General features: G+C 38.6%; 2 protein-coding genes across 3 annotated transcripts; one reads left to right on the plus strand and one right to left on the minus strand.

Annotated features, from left to right (window-relative positions):
- Positions 1–627: 627 nt before the first annotated feature.
- LManII (Lysosomal alpha-mannosidase II) lies at positions 628–7,080 on the minus strand. The gene is made up of 23 exons (XM_090158841.1): positions 6,865–7,080; positions 6,584–6,686; positions 6,348–6,521; positions 6,056–6,278; positions 5,906–5,982; positions 5,745–5,842; positions 5,494–5,682; positions 3,642–3,845; positions 3,501–3,567; positions 3,406–3,445; positions 3,273–3,342; positions 3,088–3,207; positions 2,915–3,031; positions 2,732–2,858; positions 2,602–2,675; positions 2,207–2,544; positions 2,040–2,141; positions 1,893–1,980; positions 1,629–1,727; positions 1,330–1,566; positions 1,122–1,271; positions 929–1,058; positions 628–845 (listed from the first exon to the last, which is right to left on the minus strand). The coding sequence occupies exons 1-23, from the start codon at positions 6,964–6,966 to the stop codon at positions 742–744; spliced, it is 3,033 nt and encodes a 1,010-aa protein (XP_090014967.1). The 5' UTR covers positions 6,967–7,080; the 3' UTR covers positions 628–741.
- Positions 7,081–16,738: 9,658 nt separating this feature from the next.
- Positions 16,739–24,875, plus strand: LOC149926488 (acyl-CoA Delta-9 desaturase-like). 2 transcript variants are annotated; one of them, XR_016474130.1, is made up of 6 exons: positions 16,739–17,297; positions 17,895–18,069; positions 18,136–18,266; positions 20,541–20,746; positions 23,037–24,461; positions 24,597–24,875. XR_016474130.1 is itself a non-coding variant. In XM_090159490.1 (5 exons), exons 2-5 carry the CDS (start codon positions 17,895–17,897, stop codon positions 23,491–23,493), a joined length of 969 nt encoding a protein of 322 aa, XP_090015616.1. In that variant the 5' UTR covers positions 16,739–17,297; the 3' UTR covers positions 23,494–24,875. The 2 variants fall into 2 exon arrangements, 1 of the variants encoding a protein (XP_090015616.1); XM_090159490.1 differs by having other exon boundaries at positions 23,037–24,875.
- Positions 24,876–25,722: the final 847 nt, after the last annotated feature.

Raw genomic sequence — 25,722 nt, forward strand, 5'->3', positions numbered from 1 at the left:
TGACGTAGGTTCCTGTTGAACGCTTTTTACACTTGTTGTAAATTTTGTAAAATATCGTCAGTCACGGCGTCTGCATCTAGCACTCCTCCGTGCGGCGACGTCACGTAACCTTTGAGCAACAGTCCGCTGAGTATTTTTGAACGCCGCCCTGCTCTCGTTCTCTCTCGTTGACTGACTATGGGAAATTGACCAGTGGTTGACGCCCCTATTCCCCCTTTAACATCTCGGTGACGCCTAATAATTGTTTTACAACACGACACCTCTATGACGTAGCGCATACTATTCCCCTCTCCCTCAACCTGACAAATGTTATCCTACAGTAGAATACAATACGATACTCAGAAGAGATGGATACGCGGATGATAAGGGAGAAGGACATTTCCCAGAGGTAACGCCATTAAAGGTTCGTTTTTTTAATACCTTAAGTCTTACTAGATGGCACCGCCAACAATTTGGAACAGTGAAAATTTAAAATGCTTACACGCTTCTTTTTATATCGAATTTTGTTTTAGTTTCACATGTTTATAGTATTACATAAAATCGGCTATAAATAAAAGCATTAAAATTGAGTATCGAAAGGCACTTTCGAAATGTTGTTTCTCTGTAAGCAATTTTCGAAACGGTCTATTATATATTTAGGAATACATTTATTAGATTTTTACAGTTACTTTTTTTGAAACAGGTAGGTATTTCATAGTAAATTGGTTATCCCTAGTACAATACTGAATTTAGCGTTTTTCATTACTTAGGCGCCGGATCAACGGACGACGATTTAGCTTTGGGTTTGATGATAGCCGTTCTGATTTGCATGGGGTTCAACGACACTTCTAAGTTGGCTCCGATAGCTGAGAACGAAAGTATTTGCGTAAAGTAATGAATAAGAAATAGTAAGTTTGGGATCTCCTCGGGGGTAAATCGAAATACTGACCTTTCGTCTCTTCATTCTTAGCGGAGTTTCGATCCGAAGTTCTCCACTTCAGGCGGTTCATCTGCTCGATGTATTGATTGGCGCCCAAGTTGGTCTCTCTTACTGAATCTATCTCGAACGTTGTGAAGCCCTGAAGTAGAAAATAACCGAATTTATGCCTTGATTCTCGCCTTGATTTGGGGGATGCAGTTACCTGAAGTGACAACTGAACTGGTTTGGACAACTCGGCATCTTCATTTTGTTCGAAGCGATGCTCCACGCGAGCTAAGACGGTTCCCGCTTTCCATTGCTCCAAGGTCAAAAGGTGCACGTTGACTGGTAGCTCCATTTTCAATCCTGTGAACTATATTTCGGGTTGTTACGTTTAATGCTTGAAATTGCGTATCGTGATTAGGGCGTACCTGTGTCTTGTAATTCTTCGAGTACTTGGTCTCGTCGCCGTCATATTCGGAGAAGGACAACGAAGGTGCCATGTAGAGTTTTTCGCTCAAGATCTTGTACTTCGAAGCGGCGTCGGTGGCGTTTCCGACCAGGAGGAAGTGCTTACCAAGAACAACGAGACCCTTGCCGTCGACTCCCGGTTCGTTCAGCGCTTCACCTACGCCGAAGGAATCGTCATAGAGTAAACGTCTGTGGACCTGCGCGGGAATGTCTCTACATAAGTCTAAACTTGTTTGAATCATTTCTAGTACAAAGTTACCATTAGTTCGATGGATCCATCGCTAGCGCTACTTCCTCCTTGAGCCCTGTCTACTAGAACGGTCATCTGAACAGGTTGCCTAGATTTTTTATCTTGTCCCTTTTGTAAATTATACCAGTAATTATAAAGTTTGTTTTGGACGAGCGCCACCCGTGACAGATTTACGAACTATACTTTAAAGATAATATAAATATCTATTTATAATGCCCTGGTATATGTTCGTCAACCTGTCACAAAGTAGCTATTTCCCTCTATGTGGCCTACTTTGATAAAAATGTGGCTGTTAATCGGGTAGTAGTTTTCGGAAACGGGTTCCGTCATGTTTAGTTTGAAGGTTGGTCTGAAATCACGCCTAAGAACAATAATTTTTAGATTTCAATACTTAAAGCGCGAACTATATAATACGCCTACGTTCTTTGCAGCGTTTCTCGGCCATTGGAGTCGGTGTAAAAAGTCCGGCTGCTTTTAATTTTCGAGTCAAATTTCGAGATGATTTCTTTACCGATTTTATCACTGAAAGTCAACAAAACACGGGGCTCATTTTAGCGCGGGACACAGTTCAGATTACTTCCGCTTACTGAATTGGGATAGGGCCAACCAGCCATTGGAATTCGGCGACATCCTGGTCATCGTATACCCTAATGACTTGCGTTAACCAGTCGCTGAACGTTTGGTGTATTTCTTCAACAATGGGACCTTTGACTACTTTGACGGTGACGTTTGAAGCCAGATTTTGAGCAAGCGTTCCGTTGGGTCTAAAGATGTACGCCCCAGAAGCCCGCGTTTCCCATTTGGTGTTATCACCAGCCATGGCACGGTATGAGTGAAAGGACTGAGTCAACTCGTGGACGTAACCATCCACGTTGATGTACTCTTTCAACAGACCGGTTTTGCCATCAACGACCAAGGCTAAGCGCTGTAATAAAGGTCAAACTTATTCAAAGCTAATTATCGCAATAAGAATGCAACGTACTTTGTTTTGAATTCCGACATCGTGTCCTCGCTGTTCGTAAACGTGGCTCAGTTGAGTTTTTGCTAGGTAGATATCTAGAAACGCCAGAGTTAAGTTTCGGAATAACCATTTGAGAATGTGTATTGTTTACTATTCGATTTCTTGACGAAATAGGTGGCGTAACCCAAAGCGGGAAGGTCGACCTTGAAGAGTAGATCATTCACGGCTTTACTTTCTCTTCCTGGGATTTTGAGAATGGCGTCAGGAATAGGAACTAACTATATCGGGAAACAGTCAAGAGCTTGTTGGGTCAATGGTTTGTTTATTTTCGTACTTGAGCTTGGATGATTTGTCCTTGAGGTCCGGTGACCTTGTAACCTTTACCCGCGACTGGTAAGCGTACAACGTGACTTGTAGATCGTCCTAATGGGTTGTATATGGTAACCGCCACCTGAAAATACTTATACGTTCGTAATTGCTCGATTGCTTTAACGAAGATATACGTACTGGTTTATCGTTCTCCGTTATTTGGCACTGACTGATGTTAAGAAGGTTACAGAAGACTTGAGTGGGTGCGGGCACTTGTCCAGTTGGCATCAAAACCCTGTACGCTTCGTTGACAGTATCCTAAGTGAGGCACGTCTTAAGGACATTGTTTTCGAGTCTTGTTTCATAACATGGATGTTAAGTACCTGGCACGCGGCAACACCTTCGGATAATCTTTCCGCGTAATCGTAAGCTACTAGTTGTTTCTCTGTACCGCTAAGATTCATAAGGATATGTAAGGAAAATGCCTAAGAAGTGAATTGGTTTGTTAGACTGTACCTTACTGCATCGTGATGTTGAGCGACTGCTTGGGCTTCCTCTGCGAAACGAAGTAGTTATTATATTAAGGCTATATTTGAACAGTCAAATCTTACTGAGAACGCTGACGTCGCCTTGACTTTCTGGACCCAATTGCGCTAAGGCGTCCAGTTGCTTGCATACCTGTGGAAGTATTCAAACCTTACTTCGGCATTTTATATAGCACTTTGTAAGTTTTGAACGGGTGTTTCAATTACTTGCAAGAAGTTGTTGGTATTTCTGACGTATCCTTTAAGCGCCGCTCTGCTCGTGAAATACCCTGTCCAGAATGCGTGAGGGTCACTCGCGTAGGGAAAGAAGTCGTCGGTTTTGGATGTCCACGTTTTGTTCGCTTTATTAAGGGAGTTTAAGTAACAAGACGGGGTTGAGTAGAACAAGTTCACCTTGCTTCCGTTCTTTTGCTGCGGCGGACATAGTACGTTTCATTATAAGTTAAGCGAATAATGGGTTTATTTATACTTAAGGAGGATGTCTATGTTGCGACTATCTGAATTTTCCCCCGGAATGTTAGGGGGAAAGTGAAAACGTCACCGGCGCGCGCTTCAATCACTAGGGAAAACATCAGTTTTAGGGAACCAATGAAATAACGGACTGATTTTATTTTAGGTGGGAAGGAGCTTACTCTTCGAGCATGAGGAGGATGTGGAGCACGCAGTGGCGTAAATAGGGCCCCCGGCTTCAAGGGGCACCTTAACTTAAGAACTCTAAGCATTAGTATACGTTGAAGAACGCATAATGGGGTAGGTCTCCACTCGTCCCTCATAAACACCACTGATTATAGCGGGCCCCCAAAAGGGTTTTGCGGGGGGGGCGGTGTCCTTAAGTAACGCCACTGGAAGCACGCTAACAATCGCCCCAACATAATCATTCTCCCGACATAGAAATAAATACAGTCTTGGTTAAGCCATAAGTAACATAATAGAAGTATGATAAATCGGTATGACGTGGCAGCGGAATACCCCACCAAATATTTTTCATCCGCCGCTACTGTCAGATAGTGACGGTTTATCCCAGGACCAGTTCATTCAGTGGCTTAAATTGTACTTTGTAATTGCTTATTAAATTATAAACTTAGCAGTGGTTAACGTCATTCTTTCTGATTTTGCCTTTACTTCAATGGATTCCAGTTGCCCTTCTAATTACAATTCGATAAAACAATTTGGAAGTCACTGTTTTTTATCGATAGGGGTAAAAACACTAAGCTGCGTTTTTAATAAGCCCCCAAAGACGTATTTTTGTTACTTTACTAATATATAATATTGGAAGTCTTCACTGCAAATAATACTAAAAGCAATTGAACCAACGCACCCCTAGGAGGCATAGGCATAGACACAATGGCACTCCTTGAATACTTTCAATACGACCTATTTTCATCTTCTGAAAAGTAATTTAAAAATTAAATGTTTTACAAAATAGGTCTTGGAGACGGCGGTCAACAAATCGGCGCAGTGGCCCCAGATATGTCTCCCAAAAAACCTGCACGGAGCACTATTTTTATTACTGTTGTAAAATAAAAATACTAGAAAGGTTCGTAAGATTTCACAGAAACCTGATGCCATTTTAAAAATACTTTTTTTGGATAAGATTTGTTCTGGATTTCTTTTTGTTAGAATTCCGATCAATTGTGTGGTCCCTAAATATTAAGATCAAGATTTTTCTATTTTTGAGCGACATTACATCTTTTTAAGCATTTGTAAAATACTATTCTAGTTTTTTTTGTTTTCACTGGTCTGGAATTTTCGATTTCAGATTGTGGGGTAGTTTTGGTCCCTTCATCGGTTTTGACTTTAGAGGACTTTCAAATAATTTTGGCGGAGGGAGGAGATTAAACGTTGCGCCACTGAATTCATTTCAAGTTTCCTAACAGGATATTAGTCACTCTCTCCTGACGAATTGGTGAAGATCACAAATTGGTTAGTTCCAAGTTGAAAAATACGAGGAACAAATCGTTAAAACCAAACCGTTGGGTGAATAACACCGCTCATACTTCTGCTAATGGTGTTACTTATGGTTAAATTAGATTTATCAACCAAAAGATTTGATTTTTACCCTTTCGTTCACGTGATGTATTAATTTGTCTAGATTCTTGTACCAAGTATGGGCGTTCTGATAATTGAAGTCGTTGCCCATAGTGATAATAAGGTTGTCAGTGTCGTATACTTTGGCTTGGTCACTGACTATTTTCAAGAAATCGTCAACACGTCGACCAACGTTGTAGTCCTTGAGTCTGGGGTCATCCTGTAAAGTTCACTTTATTATATAGTTTCCCTTTCAATTCAAGGATTCCAAATCGAGAATACCATAATGGGTTCATCTCCGCAAAGAATATCGAAACAGAATCCCGATGGAGGGCTGTAGGTGTTCGGTAGGATACCGGTGAAAAGATCCGCTTGTTTGCCTAAAACGGAAACATTGGCAGAAACTCGTAAATTGTATTGTTATGACGTTATGCCAAATATACCAAGATTAGCGCTAGCTTTCCATAGAAATTCCATCGTTTTACTCTTTTGTCTTTCCATCTTGTCTTCGTAATCAATTCTGTAAATAAAACGCTAACCGGGTGAATTTCTGCCCATAATGTACGTCAATGGAAATAAATGTTCGCTTAAACCTGCCGAGGAAGAGGCCGTCGAAGGACATTTGAGCGAAGAGAGAAGCCTGCTCTCTGGAATGTCCGAAGGGGTCAATTTGCCAACCCACGCGTGGCCGTCCGCATTCTCCGAAGGTGTCGTTCAAGAAACGGAAACCGAAGGTCATCTGGTCAATGATATCGTTGTAGTGGGTCGTGGCCTCATCATTCATGCACCACCCTCCGCTTATGAATTCCAATTGTCCTATTCAGTCATTGACATTTATCAATCGAAAATTAGAGGTTAAAGTGTTCTGTAAAACAAAGGTGGTACCCGTTCTGACTAGCTGTTGTACTTGATGCCTCAAGTGGTCCTTTTGCTGGTGCCACCATCGGTAAAAAAACCCAGTCTCTACGTATATGAACTTCTTTCTAGGGTCGTGCAACAATTCCTGGACCACCGAATCTAGAATGTATTGAACCCCGGCATTCTGTATGTTTTGTTTGGCTGCGGAATGATGAAATTGTTAAACACTCCCTTTTGACGTTGTTTTAATGTATTATACGTACATCCGTAGAAATATTGGTCAACGGTTTTTAACCACCCTACGTCGTCGTGAGTATGACATACGATTCCCACGTTTATCATTCCATCAATTCCTTGGTTGCAAGACTACGATATTAACATAGGTTATTTCAACGTTATACTTTAATTGGTTTTCATTGTTTTCACGCTCAATGGGTATAACAATTGCGGTTTTAAATGCCCAAAATTCAAACACGCGTATTTACACATTATACGAACAAGGAAAATGAGTCATTAGAATGCCTGTTTTCCTTATTCTACTTACGTCATATCCGCAAGTCGGTTGCCCTTGCAGGGGTACTTGAACCGTGAAACCAGAATATCCAAGCAGTATTACGCATGAAAATAATAGAGACAGGCCTTCCATGTTGGCCGTTACAATTGTTTTAGCTGACCGCTCAAACACACTCTTTCGTTTTATTCTAATTGGTGTAGTATTATTTCCAACCGAACGTTATCGATGTAGTTTGGGGTTCATGATTGAAACCTATGCCCTTTTGTTCGCCGATACCGAACGATTTCTTATCAGCAGTTCAATATTCCAAGGAAGAGATTTATTTCGACGGGCTTCCTTGGCGCTTCAACGTTACGTTGATATTTTCGTATTTTTTTACACTCTTTTCATCTTTCAAATTGAACTGTGCAATCTGAAAAACCCTTTTTGATTGGCTCAGTCCATTGAAGTACCTTGTCGTTAAGGCGCTATACAAATTTGGAAGAAGAGCGATTCCAATTATTGAATCAGAATCTATTTTACAGATGCCTTTTGGAAACGACTCGATAAAGATCTACAAAAGTCAAAATCCTCGTTAGCGCGTAAACTATATTTAACTATATTCTGCTTGGAAAAGAAAAATATCTTAGGTGTAATTCAAAACACTTTGATTATCTTTCTTACAAATAACAGAAAAGATTCGAAACAATTTTGAGGAAAAAAGCTGTTTTTATATAGAAACAATGGGTATGACATTAATCTTGTCTTGAATTGAAAATGACAACGTTTACTACGTAATTTACTTCTTGTATAGTATTTGCCACAGCCCACGGATAATACTAATTAATCTTAACTATGGTCACGTTTCATAGTAAAGTCGTTCCGTTGCAAATTTCGTAGATAACATTTGATATTTATTTTGCAGACCTTGGTGGCTTCTGTTAAGTTTAACGCGTTTGATTTTGCACTTCTTCTGACTGATTAGAATAAAATATGATGAGTACGCAATCGTTTATATTAACAGAATTTTCTATGTACTCAAGGCCCATTTTTATCCCATTTAAAGATCAGACATTTTCACACGAGCCAACATCATGTTGCATTTCTCTTTCTCAGGCTCCACGAAAAGTTTGTGAGATTTATCATTTTAGCAGACAAAAAGTAAAATACGTCTACTACCACATAATATGTCAATTTTCATAAATACATTTAATGTTGTTAAATCAAAAGGATGAGTATTAAAATTATTAATTTAAATATTGGCATTAACCGGTTGACACCTAAGACAAATACTGACCAGATTATGAAGTTCACACATACGCCGCGAGGGAAACCTGGTGCTACGCGTTACTTAAAGGTAACGATGCCGAGTAATCTCCTCGATCAGATATTTTTTGATTGAGACCAAGACCTATTGAAAACGAAAAATGATTCTTATTTCGGAGAAATAATGACAAATTATTTAATTGAAATTTCCAAATTATTAATATAAACACTCGCTTCAATTCTGAAGGTACTTTTTTTTATTTATACAAAAATATATATAAACTACTATAGCTTGTCCTAAGTAGCTGAAGTATATTGTTTCGTCTAAGTTTGAAGCTCCATCTTCCAAACTTCAAAGGTTGTCCAACAAAAGCGTTTATGCTCTCATGAAGTTGTGGAAATATTTTCTCCATTCTCACGGAGCCATTTGGTTGGTCAGCAATTAATGGGTCGCAAAAATGTTGCCTCGTGTGAAAAGCTCTTAAGATAATAAGGTGACTGAATACCCTTCGTACCTTCCATTTAAAACGTTATCTATAACCCTTCGTACCTTTGATTTAAAACGTCATCTATAAACCATAAATGTCAATCAACAAGCCTCCGGGCAGTTTAAGCGCGAAAAGATTCGCGATACTTATAAACTGAGCGTCGTTGAAACGCTGACGAAAGCGTAACCATAAAAATGTATGGTTACAGAAATTTTTGGCACTGCTCCGACTCTGTCGGCTTTTTTCTTTCGTTCTCTCAACTTTGCAATTGCGAGGGTCTATGGCGTCCCTTCAAGGTTATGTCATAGATCTTTTTTAAATTTCAACATAGTGGTATATCTATATTTGACTACTTCAACCTCGTCAATTATTTTTTGAACTGTTTACCGTGGGCTTCAAAGATATATTTGGTTTTTAGAAATAAGCTTATATGGTAACATCCGGCAAATAATTATGACGATAATAATATACATTTGTAGGCATTAATTGAATAGGATTTTACGTAGGCTGTTTTTACCATACGTTTATAATTTTTTCGCGTAAATCTGTTGGTTTACTATCTTTCGCGTGTTACAAAGTATGAGTATTACCGAAGTGTACGATCTGCATGGCATATTTCGCTTTTAAGTTGCGTATGTTCCTCACTAGAGGCGCTTATTTTGTTGGGTAAAAGGTCAAAGCTGCCATGATTCTATGACATTCCATTCACGGTAATTATTTCGTCTAATGGAATATAATTAGCGACTGATGATTTTACGAATTCTATTGTCTGAGCTTTAATGGTTTGGACTCTTTTCGCAGACGCACACCAGGAATAAGTGGAATGTCCCAGTTCTTGTCTGAAATCTGGAATATCTATTGTTGCGCTAGCAGCGCTAGTAATGTAAATAAAAACAATATAGACCGAATTGAATTTTTAAAAAGAAGCGTATTGTAAGGTAATCAAATAGCGAAAGGTAAGTCACGCAGGTATTGGTAATCATAGTCAAATTTAATCGAGTCGAAAGACATTTGGTACAGAAATAGAGGCTAGGTCTCGAGAAGTTCATTTAGTGCTTGAGTTTCGTCTGCTAAGTAGACGATTTGCCATTTTAAAGTTCAAAGCGTTAGCAAAGGAAAACAAAGAAATTAAGTGAGCTTCTTGCATTGGCCACTAGGTGGTTCTATGTTCAGTGCGTTTAGGATATATACTACAAAAAGGTAATGTCATCGATTCGAATGCAATTTTGAATATACCAAAAGCAGACCACTATATCTAGATCAAGGTGTACCTATTTTTTTTAATTTTATCTCTGACCTGAGAAACATGAGGTCAATGTTCGTAATGTTCATTCTAGTGTAAACCGCGGTTTCAAACTACGACTAGCTTGGTTCTTTTTGATATTCTATCTAGAAAGACCACTCGGTTATTAAGAATATTTTAGTTTCCACGTGCTCAATCAGCGGTCAAAGATCTGATTTATCGTCAATGAAATCAAATGACCGTGCTCTTGAGGTTTTTTTAACTTACGCAATCGCGCGATAAGGTGGTGATTTTTGTTATGTCATTTATTAGAACGGGCCGTTGAAAAGTATAGAATTTCATCAGTCTATTATTTTTTTATCTAATCTCAACTCCAGAGTCACGCTTTCCTTATACAAGTCTGTAAAGGACTTTATAACATGGTACGATACGTGATACTATTTTCAATGGAACCGGCATCAGTATTTCTAGTTTTTCCTTTCCTTCAAACGCCTAAAAATAAGAAATAAAATAATTCATACATATTTCATATTAAACGCGTAAAATTCGCTGGTAAATATTATTATTGAATTGGACGCCGCAACGGGTGGGCGTCGGAAACAATAGCGTAATAAAATGAGAATTCTACAAGTTTCCCTTTCACGTGAAGTGCACTATAATCTTTTTTCCTTTCCATGACCGCCAAATGTTCCGTGAAACCTTTTTATATCTGTAGGCTGTCGGAAAAATAAACGCCATTAAGAAAAACAACGAGTATTAAAGTTGTTATCGCTAAAACCGGCGAAAATTCTCAAGGTTGCCTAGCAAAATAACCCCAAAAAAACGCACCATTTTACTACTAAGAAAAGATCTATCTACTTCAATGATTATCTCTTAAAACACGCGTTTCTTAGTCAGACAATAATAAAAGAAGGTCGACGTGTCTGTCGGTGGGAAAGACACGTTTATGTAAGACATCCAATTTGACAGGGGTACAAAGATTCATTTAATTTCACGAGTACATTCCAAATTTACCAAAAGTTGAGTAATATCCTGTTTTTTTTTTGTTTTTTTTTTCAGTATAATAATGATGAAATTATCGATTAATATTTCGACAATTTATTTGTATTTCACCAATTAATAAAAACGAATCAATGTTTTGAGCACCCCACCAGAGTTACCGATTTATCAGGGGTGTTTTATATAAAGTAACAATACTGCATGCGTATGTTTTAAAATTAATTTTTATATCTAATTTTATACGTGTATGTATGTGAAATGACATACTCCGAGTCTTATATAATCTTGGGACAGTGTTTGAAGGTTATACACTGAATATTAATCTCATACATAAGTTCTATTCAACCGTCTATGGGATTAAGATCCTGGTCAAGTTCGCGCTATGCTAAATTGATTGTAATATAGTAAAAAATATCAATTTTAAGCACTTTCCCTGGAGTAATGGGATTTGATGGTAAAAACTATACATCTAGGCACTTTTCCTCGAGTTTTGTCTCAACTATAATTTGCGCACGTTCAAGGTTGCGGAAATTCGAGTATTTTTTTTTAAATCCGACAATTTGCGAGGAAAACGTTGACAAACATGACGTTATCGCTGCTATATTTAATTATTTGATGATGGCGTTAACGCAATAATTTTATCCATTATTAACAGCAGACCCAATGGGAATGGTAATGAGCCACTTTTGGTACAGACAATGTTTTATTGTTGATAAGAAAAGAGAATTGTTCATACCCATCATTGTTTTTTATGTATAATAGTGGCAGTACACGCTTTGTTAGTGTACCGGTTGTGTATAATTAAGATGACTCAAATACAAGTACGGGAAATGTTGCTCTAATTGCGGCAAATGTTGCTCTAAAGCTAGGTTGATACCTTCGATTCTAAATGTATTTTTGTTTTAGTGAGGCGATATAGCGCGCGTGGCTATTCGTACACAACAAAATGGTAAGAAATTAAATTTATATAATACTAAATTATATTAATATTTAAGCAACAGAAAATTTATAGATTCCAAAAATAAGACAATTACGAAATCAGGCGTATTTATTACATAAGGAAAGATCTTCGGGATATTACTCAACGTTTGTATTTCTGACGATAAGTGTAATGAATTTAAAATAATCTTTGTACCCTGGTAAAATAGGTGTCTCCCCCCTTTTTAGCTATGGTATAAACATCTGACTAAGAACAGCGTGTTGAAAAAGATAATCATTTTGGTAGATCAATCTTTTCTTAGTCACAATTCGCAAAATTACCAGGATGACCCAGGGGCATATGTCAGAATGATTTTAACAAGACCCGTTCAACTCTGAGATTTGATTACAGACAATAACGTTATGATTTTCGAATACTACTTGATCAAAATAAGGGCACTAACCGGGTCATATTTACAACTGTATTCAACTAGGACGATAGTAGGTACGCGTACAGGTATTCACATTGTACGGACTCACTTTACCGATAAATATGCCAACGACTCCAGTTTTTTTGTAAGAAATTTAAGGTCATAATTATTGAAATCCTTAATGTTTTTAACGCGCTTAATTAATATTTTTTCAAATTTGTTTTTACTTTTACCAGAAGTTAATAATATATCTTTAACGAGAGAAGTATCCACCTAGACACGGATTCCAATAGGCAGAAGAATACACCGCTTTACTGCTCAAAATTTTGCACGGGTATTTGTATATGTACCATGAATATAACTAGCTATGAATATACAATAGCAATAGCCTCTCTAACCTCCCGCTAAAATTTGGGTTGGGCTTATCTAGTCACGTGATCAATCACATCTGCTACGACCGAGTGAGGAGCATACCGTCATTTCCTTCAGTCTCCTGATTGGCTGAAAACGCTTCACTGGTCTCGAACGTTGCCACCCAAATCAAATCGACATGATAGAAGGGCTATATCGTAGGGTTGGATTAGAGGTCGGCGTTTGGATAAAAATTAACCGTTTATTTTGATAATATCCATAAACAAAAATTATCCAAAAAATTATCAGTTATTTTTGGCTTTTTCCCATATTAAATCGTTTCTATCCATGGATTAGATCCATGGATAAACGGTTAACCACAATTTTTATGATTAATCGAAATTTTGCCAGTTAATTTATCTGCTCCGCCGATCTCTAGGTTGGATATTCATAGCTAGATATATTCATGTATGTACTTATTTATGAACTATTCTCTCGATTTAATAGGCTTAGAAACTTTATTCCGAAACATCGTTTAAAAAATCGCCAGGGTGCCTTCGAAAATACACGTTTCAAAGGAATCTCATCAGAAATATATTGAGTTTGGTACTTCCGAGGGGTCGGACACAGGGCCATCTTAAGGCATGGGCTATTTGGGCTACAGCCCAGGGCACCAGCCAATTTTGGGGCCCCGGAAAGGCCAACCATACAGCCTCTACTCTAGGGATTAGGGTTTAGTTGGTTAAATATTATTTATGCTCATTTAATATAATGTATCTTTTAGGAGCAACAAACACAAGGAGAACGCAGCTAGCCTTTAAACACGCTAACGAAGGGTTGTGTACGAATTTCATTGGACGAGCGTCACGAGCCTTTACGCTGAACGTTTTACGGAAAGCGGGAAGACAATTTCCGAATTTTCCTCTTCCGACGGCAGCAGGCGCTAAAGCGTCTAGCCAATGAAAACTGTACACAAGAAAATCCACGACTTTTGACGGGTAGCGTTCTCCTTGTGTGGGGTGTTGTGTTTGTTACTCCTAGCTGTCAGTAAAAATCTGATTTTCAGTAGGCCTATGTTATACTTCTGAAATTGAAAGTTTTCGTTTGATTATTGTGTGCTTGAATTTAGACAACGGACATTCAAAGGATGACCGTTGAGGATCGCAAAGGTGACCCTTAATGGGTCAGAGTGTGCAATAACTGGTGGCTTTGCCGGGGAGTCGGGGTCCGGCTCTTGTAACCTCCTACTTCGGTCAGGTAGGGGCTGGAAACTGAGTTTCGGCTCAGGCTAACGGAGAGGGTCCGGTCAAACTGGCTGTCTCGGAGGATTGGGTAGCTTGCTGAGGGGCGGCGGGCCTCCGTATGAGGGCACGGTGGTCCTGTTTCCCGGCCTTTTGGAGCCCATCGAGATCTCCGGTGCCAGCTGTGCCGGGTTATGTGGACTTCTGTGTGCCCGTCTTTCCCCTTTATGAGCTCTTTCTGAAGGGTATGGCTCTCTAGGGTGTCGGCTGGAGTTGCTATAGCATCCACTCTCTGTCCCACAGCGAAGTGGAAACTGGTCGAGCCATGGCTGCGTCTTTTGTCGGGTTGAGTGGCTCGCGTCGAGGGTGAGACCATCAGTAGTAGCATATGTAACATAATTACTCATAAGTATGCCACTAGCTTTATTTCTTCACTAACGGTTTGTTTCACAGATATTACGTCATCTGTACCCTACGTAATATTTGACGTCATCGAATCTCAAATGCCAATTATGCCGTTGCGCAATTAGCTCTACGTCTGATAAACCGACGGCCATATTTTTAGTAAACAAACCGGTTTGAACAACCAAGGCTTAGGAGCTAAAATGAACTCCAATATAGTGTCAAGTTCTGTTAATGTAATTAATTTGCAAATTAATGAAGTTCTCGGAGACTCAGGTTCAAAAATAAATTTGCATTGTCAAACTAAAGAAGCAGGTTTATTGGAAAAATAGTTGAAATTCAGGTTGAGCTTTTCTGGCGCATCTACAAGGTTGGAGTCTTTGCAGAGTCTTTTGAGCCTAGGCCTAACTCTTCTGGGCTTGATATGGGTTTTAAAAACGCTGGTCGAATATCCCACTTCGACGATTTGTTCCATTTTCGGAAAGCGATCACTTATTGGTAATTTTCCCCAACCTTTTATTTTTCTAAACTACTCATTACTTAACTTCATCCGCACAAACCGAGCGATTTTATAAATTTCAATAAAGCTACATTGGGCTGACTAAAATTCCGACACCAAAAATTCCTTCTCAATTTAGAGGTTTTCCATTGGCTTGAACACATATGTTAGTAGCCAATAGTGTGACTCCCAAAATTACTAGGATCAATAAAAAGGTAGTCCACCTTTTTACTGGTTCGTGGTGAAACAAAACGTTAGTAAAGATTTTTGAATGGAATAAAGGTACAGTGGCATACTTATGAGTAATTGTGTTACATATGGTAGTAGGGTACTACTACCCATGCTGGATTGTCACCTGTCCGGGCTTCTGGACGCTGGCGTAGGGAATTCTGATGAGACCACCGGTGTAGTAGGCTTTTTGATTCGCTTGGAGCACCGGTATATAAATTCTGACCACATGTTGATCGCAAAGGTCTTAAGAAATAATTTAGCCCAGGGCCCCAAAAGGTCTTAAGACGGGCCTGGTCGGACATTTGGCCAAATCCCGTACAAAGTTTGCAAAGAAATCCACAAATCCCAGAATTTCGCTTCCATAGACTTTGTATGACAAATAAACAATAAAAAATAAAAAATATTTATTATATAATTATAATTATAATACTAGATGTTTTATATAAAAATAAAATTAACAACGAAAAATAATACTTGTCACGATTGCATACCTTGTGGCCTATTTTCGCCTATTTTCACCTATTAAATATATACATATCCGTTATTTTAGATAATAATATTTCATCTAGAGTAAGCATTTAGTCATTCTTAGGAAGTGAGATAAAGCGTAACGTATTTTTGTCTGAACTGCCTCCCTGCTCAATTATCTCATTGAATTAACACGTTATTCACTTTTCCCGATCACATGGTTAGAGAGTGATTTGTATTTTGCCCAAATTATCGTCTCGATCGGATATAGTCGTAGATGAAGGGTATAGAGCGCTGCTAAAAATAGCCGTTTATTTGTAATTCAAAGTGGTTAACCGTTGACTGAAAGCCACGTTTCCCTTAACCGGGCTATATCATCTTTGAGCCGTTATTTTTAGACTAAAATGTACCTCAAACCGGAGAGAGCGAATTCCATATCGTATTACAGACGGTTATCACGGTAGTTGTAGGCCTAACCAAAATTCGTCAGATTGTTATACTTGATATCCAGTTTCAACAGAATCGAAATTGATTTTTAATTTAACTGACTTCAGCCCGAGGACTAGCTAATAATCCCATTAATAGGAGTTGAAGGAAATATATTACATTTGGCGCTATCTTTTTAATATTTAATGGCAAATTAACGATAGCTTATGAAGATATATTAAAAAAAAAACATTAGCTAGACCAATAAATATCGCACTAAATCAGTGCTCTAAGTAGGAACAAAACATTTTTGGAAACAAATTGCATCTAGTTATGGCAGATAATAACTAGCTTTTCTTTCCTTATACGAAATTCGTACCTACATCGAAGTTTAATTGCTTTACGAATGGTAAACGGTTGGAAAATTGGGAATTTATTGTATGAAATGACGTTAATTTCAATTTTTGAGATTCATTTTCCCGCCTATTGTTAAAGGTTTACCTCCTTCTTGGAGAGAGCGGCTCAATGCGTGAAGTAAGAAAATTTATTTTTACGGGTATCGTAAAAACAAGGCGTGTGTGTCGTAAAAAACAACTATCGTCGGTAGAGTTCCCGGCTAGACGACGTGGTGTAAGTGAAACCGAGAAATCACGTGAGAGCGTCGTGGCATCCCTACATCACGTGATCGTCTTAAAAATCACGCGCGGAAATTTGTTACCCCCTTCCTTTTTTTTCCGCGTCGATGCAAAACGCGTAAAACGACGCGATTCCAAAGGCCCTAAACAATCGTCCAAGGAGCTCGCGTTTAACGGGGAATTTATCAAATATTGCGCGATCCCGAAAGGCTACCGCGAACAGAGGCCCGTACGAGTGACGTAATTTGTAAAAAGGCGGGTGGGTCGCCAGCGGTCTCCGATCACGCCATCCCCGCACTATAGACAGAGGTCTCGAAACTCTGCTTCGCGCATCACCCCACATTGCGAGCACCCCGTCCTTTGCCCAGCTGCGCGGCTAGCCTCTCCACTCTCTCGTCGGCTCCGGTCTCAGCTGACGCAACGTTTCTAGTCACTTTGCAGACGCGCCCCTCCCCAACCCACCCCCCACCCGTTATATCAAGCGCCAACCCTATCGTCTCAAGCTCATTCGTAACTCGACCGAAAGCGCGATCCAACGTTGAGTATAAAAAGCGTCCGGCTTGGGTATTAATCGTTAGTTCTTTCAATGTCAAGTTTTAGCATAAAGTTATAACGACACTCTGACATTTTATTTTTATTCTCCCGGCGGTGGTTGAATAACAGAGTGAGAAAAAAGAAACGGCATCGGCTGTTACTTCACCCCAGGCTAAGTGCCAAGCGAAAGTGTTGGAATATATAGCGCATTTTTTTATCCGTTCCGAGTTCAGCCTTCGACGACGAAGACCTATTTTTTGTTTTGGCGCGCGCTTTCGGCCAGGCAATATATCGATTTTTGAAACAGTGGCGAACTTCCTGTGGAAAAATCGAGTAACGTTCCTTAGATAACGTAAGTTGCGAGCTTTTCCATTCTCGACTAGTACGTATTTTCTAAATGGGGATTTTGGGTGACTGGGCCTTGGCCCCTGGAAGGTTGCTTTCGCTACGTGGCTTAGGTGAACGTCGATAATTTTCGGGGTTTCCTTGTAAATTCGCGTATCGTATCGCGTGTCTTTGTCAGAATTAATCTATTGTTTATTTCGTAGAAGAAAATGTTTTTGTATTAAAAGCGCGTGTAATGCTTCTTTGAAAGGAATATATAGATATAATTAAATATCGATTTCGCTTAAATTTGTCGGAAGTGATAAATTTTGTTGATAAACTCGAGTAGCTAACAATTACATTTATCTCGAAAAGGCGTCAAATTATCTCGCGTTATCTACATTTGCATTAATATAATATATTTTATAAATAAGCAAATTTCGAATCGCCTAAATTATACGCGTTAATAAGAAAGTAGGTGTTTTTTCCAGTTTAAAAATAACGCCCACCAGCTTCGCGAGCGTATATTTTCTTTCGCTTTTCTTAGGTGGAATATATAAACATTTTTTACCACGAATGTCTGCCATTTTAAAGTTTGCGATGTTTTTTTTTTGTCTTTTTTTAGATGGCTCCTAAGACTTCTACTATTACCGAGACTTTGGTCGAGGAGAAACAGCCCCCGGTCTACAAGAAAGAAATAGTATGGAGAAATGTCATCCTATTTGCGTATTTGCACGCAGCCTCCCTTTATGGAATCTACCTGGTGTTTACATCCGCTATGTACAAGACCACCATATTCGGTAAGTTAGTTCGCTTAAGCCTCGCAATTGATTCGCTAACGGGTGTTCTAATCCTTGGCAACGCAGCTATTCTCATGTACATGATCTCTGGATTGGGCATCACTGCGGGAGCTCATCGTTTATGGGCCCACAAATCGTACAAGGCCAAATTGCCACTCAGAATTCTCTTGGCATTCCTAAATACCTGCGCTTTTGAGGTACGTTAATTTGCATATTTCCGTTTATTTAAGCACGCGTGTTGAAATTGTTATTGTTATTTCGGGATTGGGTTCACGAGATGGGCGTTGAAGATTTATCATTGATTTGTGACCCTGGGCTGGGTTTTACAGAGAAACGTCATAGGTGTACTTTGTCTTACTTGTCGAATATGTCTATTTTTAGTAGGCATAATCTGGGACGTCATCGATCCAGTCTATATACATACTTGTACCAGAGGTTTACAATAAACCACCTTTTGGGGGGAAGGGGGGGTACTACAGGTTTTTTACTTGTAACATCTTGATTATGGTTCGCGGACGTGCACAATTAAATAGACTGTAAAGTGGACTAAAAATAGTGCGTCGTTCAACGCGCTTTCTCCCTTTACTTGGGGGGCGTGTTCGATAAATAATTCAATCAGTGCCGCGATATCAGTTTTCCGGGCCCTATGTATATAGTTTTCTAACCGGGCCCCAGTTAGATTTTTTTCCGTAAGGAACCATTGCAGGCCCTTCAAACGTGCGAGCCTTATCCCTAATTAAGATCTTTCTACGTTGTCGCGGACGACAAAAGGGGGGGGGGGGGGTACGTTTTCAAGGTCAGAAAAGATTATTACGCCCGTATCGATCACTTCGTTCTGGTGAAGTGAATTCTTTAGTCATTGCCGTGAAAATTATGTTACGCATTATTTTCATAGACTGAATATTGAATTAGATACTTACCTACCCCCTTACCCCCCTCATAAACGCCTGCTTATATAAATGGAATAGATGTGTTTTTGAACCTCTCTTTTATCTGTAACTCGTCACACCATATTTATTTGCTGTACCCTTAAATATAGGGAGTTATTTTCCAGTTTTATTATGGTTGAAATTTGTTGGCTAGATTTGTTTAAATAATAACTAACAGTAAGGGGATGAAACATTTCAGATTTCCTCCCCCTTTCGACTCCATCTACCCTATAAATAGCACCCTAAATTTAAGGGGGAAAAACATTGATACAAGACGTAAACAATCCTCCTTATTCTTATGGTATTCTGTTGAATCATGTCATGTACCTTTGCAGGATAATACGGTTTCGAAAATCAATGATAACATAGTTTATAAATAAGTTTATATTCCTAAGCAGTGTAATTTTTAAATTTTACAACGTAAGGCGGAATTATAAGTTAAGTAAATAGGCGCTTCATTAAAGTTCATTTAGCGATTCCGTAAGAAGTAGTAATTCATAGAGCGTCTGTACGTGCAAGGTAGTCTTTATAATGGTCCTTGTATTGGGATGATTTTCAAAATGTAAAAACGCCGCGGTGGTGAGCTGGTGACAGCCGAGACGCGAAAAACTTTCGTTAGGCCTAACGAAGATTTATTGCGTCGCCCCGAAAAAATAGTTATTCGTTCATTGTCCTTTTTATAATGGGCGAAGGGTCACGAGTGACATAACTCCCCATTATTAACAAAACATTAAGTTTAAAATAGTCACGTAATTTTAGATTGACGCTTAGAGAATTGTATAAATAATTGTACAAGTTAGGCCTAACTTTTTGCATTTTGAATAATATAGCAATAAGGAAGAAGTTGCGATTATAAATTTAATGTCGAACTTAATTGACTTGGCTAGAGTATTGGATTCTTTGTCTAGCCAAGCGAATCTGGTAAACAACCAACCGGATATATTTCATTCGCTAATCCCAATTTCGCAACGTAGGGGGCAAGTAAAAAGGTCATTTATTGAAGCGCCTATAGCGACTGTAATATTTCCGAGAGCCAGATCCGCAAGTCACTGTTTATATAGTGCTTGTTAAAATAATGGAAATTTTTCACCTTTTTAACAAGCGTTTCCTTTTAACCAGGTAGCTTTTTTGACATATTAAGGCTTGGCAAAAACAGGACGTTCTATTTACAGGTGAAAAGTTTCCATTATTTCCACAAGCACTAGCTCTCGGAAATATTACTTCTTGGCGATTTCCTAAAGAGAGCATATTTCTTAAAATATCGATGTTTCACATAAGAAGCATAGTCAAAAAAATTAAAAACCCGGGCCCCCTAAGCCTGTACGGGCCCCGGTAATTTGTACCGGCTTCCCCACTCTCTTGTCGGGCCTGGCTAGTAGTCGAGGGTTACGTCGAGAAGACGCGTTTTGAAAAGGATAGCTGTCCTGGAGCCGGCCGGCTATGCCTGGATAATTTTTATTTGTCTATGACTCACCCAATTTAAACAATATTTGTTTCCTATTTTTAAGCCTTGGTCATAATGTAATTAATGTATTTTTGCAGAACGATATCCTGGAATGGGCCCGCGACCATCGCGTTCACCACAAATATTCGGAAACCGACGCCGACCCGCACAATGCCACTCGCGGATTCTTCTTCTCTCACATGGGCTGGTTACTGGTCAGGAAGCACCCCGATGTCCGAGAGAAGGGCAAGAACATCGACGTCACTGACCTCAAGCAGGACCCCGTCGTCATGTTCCAGAAAAAGTGAGTCACGTTCGATTACTTTCGGTGTCGGGCGACTTTTTGAGCGTGAACGAAAACTTAATTCAAGGTTAGATCTAAATGGTTTGGGAGTTGCGGGAACCCTCTATACCCAACCCTGTAATTTAAATCTCAACGGTGCGAGGCTTATATAGACACGTTTCCGCATTACACGTGATGAATTATAATAAGTCAACCTCCCCTTCCCTGCCAAGTCACTTGGTAGCGCGCGTAAAGGCTGAGATAAATATATTCGTACGTTAACTTTCAAGTTGCCTTTGTCAATGCTATCGGGTAAAACGGGACTGGTGATTATATAATTTGGGATTTTAACTCTTCTGACCTTGATGAGGATTTAAATAACTTTCACTGTTACGTAACACCGCAACTCTATTTACATAAATTTATTGATGGAAATAATTTAATCGTCATATGGTCTATAATAAATTAATAACACGCGTTAATTGAAGCCACAGGCTAGTTTTCCTTGGACATTTTTTCCTATTTTAATTTTTACGTTGACGTCGTGTTACGTAACATTGTAATAGGTATTTATTACTTTAATTGAATGTAAATCGACACGGTAATTTATAATTTTGTGGTGACACCGACAGCGTTTCCTGATTGTCATTTTTGGGGAAAATTGATAAAGCACGCCCATGGTTGTAATGTCGACAGATTGCCCCTGATAGATACAATTTTTAACATGCAAAGATGACTTTAAAGGGGTAAAATTCATCCGAGGTAACGAGGTGATGACGTTATTTGTTAGTAGATGGCGCTCTGATAGCAACATGACGTCATAAATTTTGATTTTCAACGATTGGTGGAGAACGGTTTTGTCGAGATTTAAAATACAAAATTATCTTCCCTGATTGGATAGTTTAAAATTGTATTATAGTGCAATCTATGGCGGAGAGTGTTAACTACTGTTAACATTAATTGTTAATTTAAATTACAAAAGTTATATATTTTTAATAAGAATTTAAAGTAATATAATTTAGTAATTAATACTTTTGAAAAAAGTTCATTTTTCATAAACTTTATAGTGTCGCCATCTACCTCAAACATTGGTTGGATTTCGCCCCTTTTTGCATATTTCCCTGTATGCAATATGTGAATGAGTCTATAGAGTTAGGGTTTTTGTGTACAATCTACTCCAACGAGTTTCCTGTACACGTTTTCGGGGGGTGTGGCTTAACCTATCTAATAATTAAAGTGAACCAAACAATGTCATATTTCTGGCATCTGGTTTAATAGAAGCTAGTGATAGTTACGTTAAAAAACCCAGAACGGCGTGTTAACAGGCTTCTTTTTCAGTCGATATTTTCCTTCGAAGTGTAAACCGGGCTGCCACGGTACCTGAAATTCCTGGAGAAGTCGGAGAATTTTAATAGGAGTCTAAAAATCAGGGGAATTTTAAGAATTAGTTTAAAAATCAGGGAAAAGTCGGGAAATTAGAAGAATAAGTTTAAAAATCAGGGAAAAGGTGGGGTATTTTAAGAATTAGTCTAAAAATCAGGGAAAAGTCGGAATTTAATTTTGGTTTCAAATAGGAAACCTTTCCTAAAATTTAGGGTAAACAAATATAAAATGTTGCCAACAAAATAGGTCAGGGAAAACTCTGGAGATAGTCAGGGAATTTGAATGTGAAAAAACTGTGACCATCCTATATAAACCACTACATCCGATTTAGTAATCTCTTAAAATCGTTCCCAACTCACTAAACATTTTTGGTTGGCATGGCAAAACGAATGTCCATTTAAACTTTTCCCTTTTTAGGAGCTTTCAAGGTACACGAAGGTTTACTAAACCCCCGAGTTTGAAAAAAATCCGGGAGAAACACCTCGGGATGTCTCCTTGTTAGTTCTAATCGAGGTTATCTTGCACCTGGAAATATCAGGGGAAATGGGTTGGCAATAGTTGTAAGAAACCCGTTAATATAACTTATGTAAAATCAGGAATCCATAACGCTACTTGGAATGAATATCTCCCCATATCCCCTATGGTATTTTGTGGCGGAACATTCTGGGTGGGGCCAAAAACGCTTCAACCGCCTTAAACGACGTAAAATTCGGTGACGTGAAATGCCTTGCGGCATATAAACTCCGCCTGTTATGTTCCGTCACAACGGCGGGGAATCAAATCCGTTATTCATTCCAAGTAGCGTTATGGATTCCTGGTAAAATATAACTTATGGGTTGGCAATAGTTGTTATAACAATAGTCATAACTTAATATAACTATTATTTAAAATACAACTTATTAACGTTTTCCATAAAAATAATTTGCAGGTACTATCTCTACTTGGTTCCATTTTGCTGTTTCATCTTGCCGTCGGCAGCTCCCGTCTACTATTGGGGCGAAACTGTATGGAACAGTTTTTTCGTGGCTGGCCTTCTCCGCTACACCATCCTGCTTCACTGCACGTGGCTGGTGAACAGCGCGGCCCACATGTGGGGCAACCGCCCTTACGACGAGACCATCAACCCTCGCGAGAACATGTTTGTGTCCCTCGGAGCCATCGGAGAGGGCTTCCACAATTACCACCACACTTTCCCGTGGGATTATTCCACCAGTGAGTTCGGAATCAAATTGAACTTTACCACCATCTTCATCGACACCATGGCGTTCCTGGGCCAGGCTTACGATCTCAAGAAAGTTACCAAAGAGATGATTAAGCAGAGGAAAACCCGTACAGGAGACGGCAGCCACGCCAGTTTGAACAAAGAGCACAGTCACGATTATTGAGGACTTGACGAAATTTTAACCACTCCATTTAACGCGAATACGCCCCCTAAAACCGCTCTGGGTCCCACTATATAAACTATATATTTTAGATATTTAGGCTTAGGCAACTCTGGTGGGACTGCGTGGTTTTTTTCGCATGTACATTGTCGATTATTTTTTTGTGTATTCGTTGTGTATGTTATAGGACTTAACGGGAAGATTTACCAGCTGTCTTCCGTGATATATTATTTTCATTTTTGATTTTTTGTACCTACATTTATCTCCGCCAGGTGTCGAGCTAAAATTAACCTTTTTTTCACTCTTTAAAAACGGCATTTCCAAATGCGTCGCGGCATTTCAAGTATCCACCACAGTCCTAGTTTGTTATAAAAACATATTTATTATTTTAATAACGTAAACGGTTTTGACGATCGAAAAGTATAGGCCTTGGTCCGTCGTCTTTTTAATATTCCCTAACGTACGCCATCTAGGTTATGCGTCCCGAACTCAAACCTTTAAAGCTATACGTTGCGGAGTTTCGATAGACGACTAGCTTAACCTTAATCTGAGTAAAAAAAAGAATATATATTCGTAAAACGTCCACGATATAAAAAATATAAAATTGATATAATCCAAATAAATATTAAACATTTTCCATATGCGTGTGGATAAAATGTATATTTTTCTTCGGTTTTTCCCTGTTTTGTAAATAGAGATTTTTTTGAAAAGAAATATTGCCAAACGTAGTTCGAGAAAAAACGGGCATATATTTATAATGTATAAAAACCCCTATATCTTATTTATGTTCCTAAATTTTTAACTTAATATAAACAATACTGTTTAAAAGACGAACTGTAATGGTGTATCTAAATATTTTTTCTTTTTAAAAGTGACATTCCATTCTTTGATGGAAACCACCTTATTGTCAACCTCTGAATGAAATTTAAATTTGTAAGGAACGAGTCTTTAATTGGCCATTCATTTTAAAGGCCGACTACATAGTTATTCGGTTTACTCTTGTCTTTCACTGGAAGCTGGCTCGCTGCAAGACACATATGCTATGCAAGCAGCCGACTACCAGTGAGAAACAGTAAACCGAATAAATATGTAGTCGGCCTTTAAAGTGAATGTCCAAGATATTATAACAGGGTTACGACGGAGGAAGAAATAGGTTCGTTTTATGAGCTTATAATCTGTACAATTTCAATCCCCTTTATTGGAATATGAAACGCCTATATTCTGTATTGTCAATTGCCGTAATGTGTTGTGTATATAAAAAGAAAATTATAATGTTTTCCTCGAGATATTTCATCGCCTTAAATGAAGACTAAAACTCTTTATTCGATGGAAATGAATATTTGATGGAAATGAAATCAATAAAATTTATTGAAGTTTGTTTAAAAGTTTCTTTTCAGTTTCTATCTTCGATGTAAGCTTATATTATATTTTAACTATTAACTTTAGTTTATTTCTAAACGAAACGCTGTGTGTTCTCCTTTTATGGTTTTTAATTAAAAATCTTCCTTTTATGGAAACTAATGTTTCTTATTGAAAAAATATAAATACGAAACTTTATTCTGCGTTTGAAAAATACAAGCAAACGATACAAAAAAAAGTACATAATTTATAAAGTCAAATTTACGAATAACGATGAGGAAAAACTAATAGCGCCTGATTTATTCGCTACCTATCTAGGTTTCAATGGCGAACCAAAGGGGGCGTAGCGATAGTTTTCGGCCGCAAATAACAAGGTGTATGGAGATACCTTTATACGCGCTAATAGCGGGTAAAGAAGAACTCAACACTAGCAACAAAAGAAATCAGCGGTAGCTTTTTTGACGTATTAAGGCTTAGCAAAAACACGACATTCTGTTTACAGGTGAAAAGTTTCCATTATTTCAACAAGCACTTATAAACAGTACCTTGCAGGTCCTGGCTCTCAGAAATATTACTTCTTGGCGATTTCCTTGAAGATGTTTTATTTAAGCGCCTCTTGTGCGAATTGCAGTTATCAATGAAATTGGCTTGTTATTTATATATTTATTCAAGAGTGGAACGCTCGAAAATCCACAAGGGCTTGTGCACGAGCTTCGTTAAAAGGAGGTACGAAGTACAAACATAACACAAAGCAGCCGAATTAGATTAAATGGAACAGAATAATACACAAAATAAGAAAAAAAAAGAGAAAAATGTTCCTGCAACTAATACTCTTTCATGTATTTTTAATTTTTTTTTTGCTGTGCTCTTTGT

The sequence above is a fragment of the Leiobunum rupestre genome, chromosome 9 (genome assembly GCF_980474605.1).
Source record: "Leiobunum rupestre chromosome 9, qqLeiRupe1.1.hap1, whole genome shotgun sequence".
In the NCBI taxonomy this organism is placed as follows: Eukaryota; Metazoa; Arthropoda; class Arachnida; order Opiliones; family Sclerosomatidae; genus Leiobunum; species Leiobunum rupestre.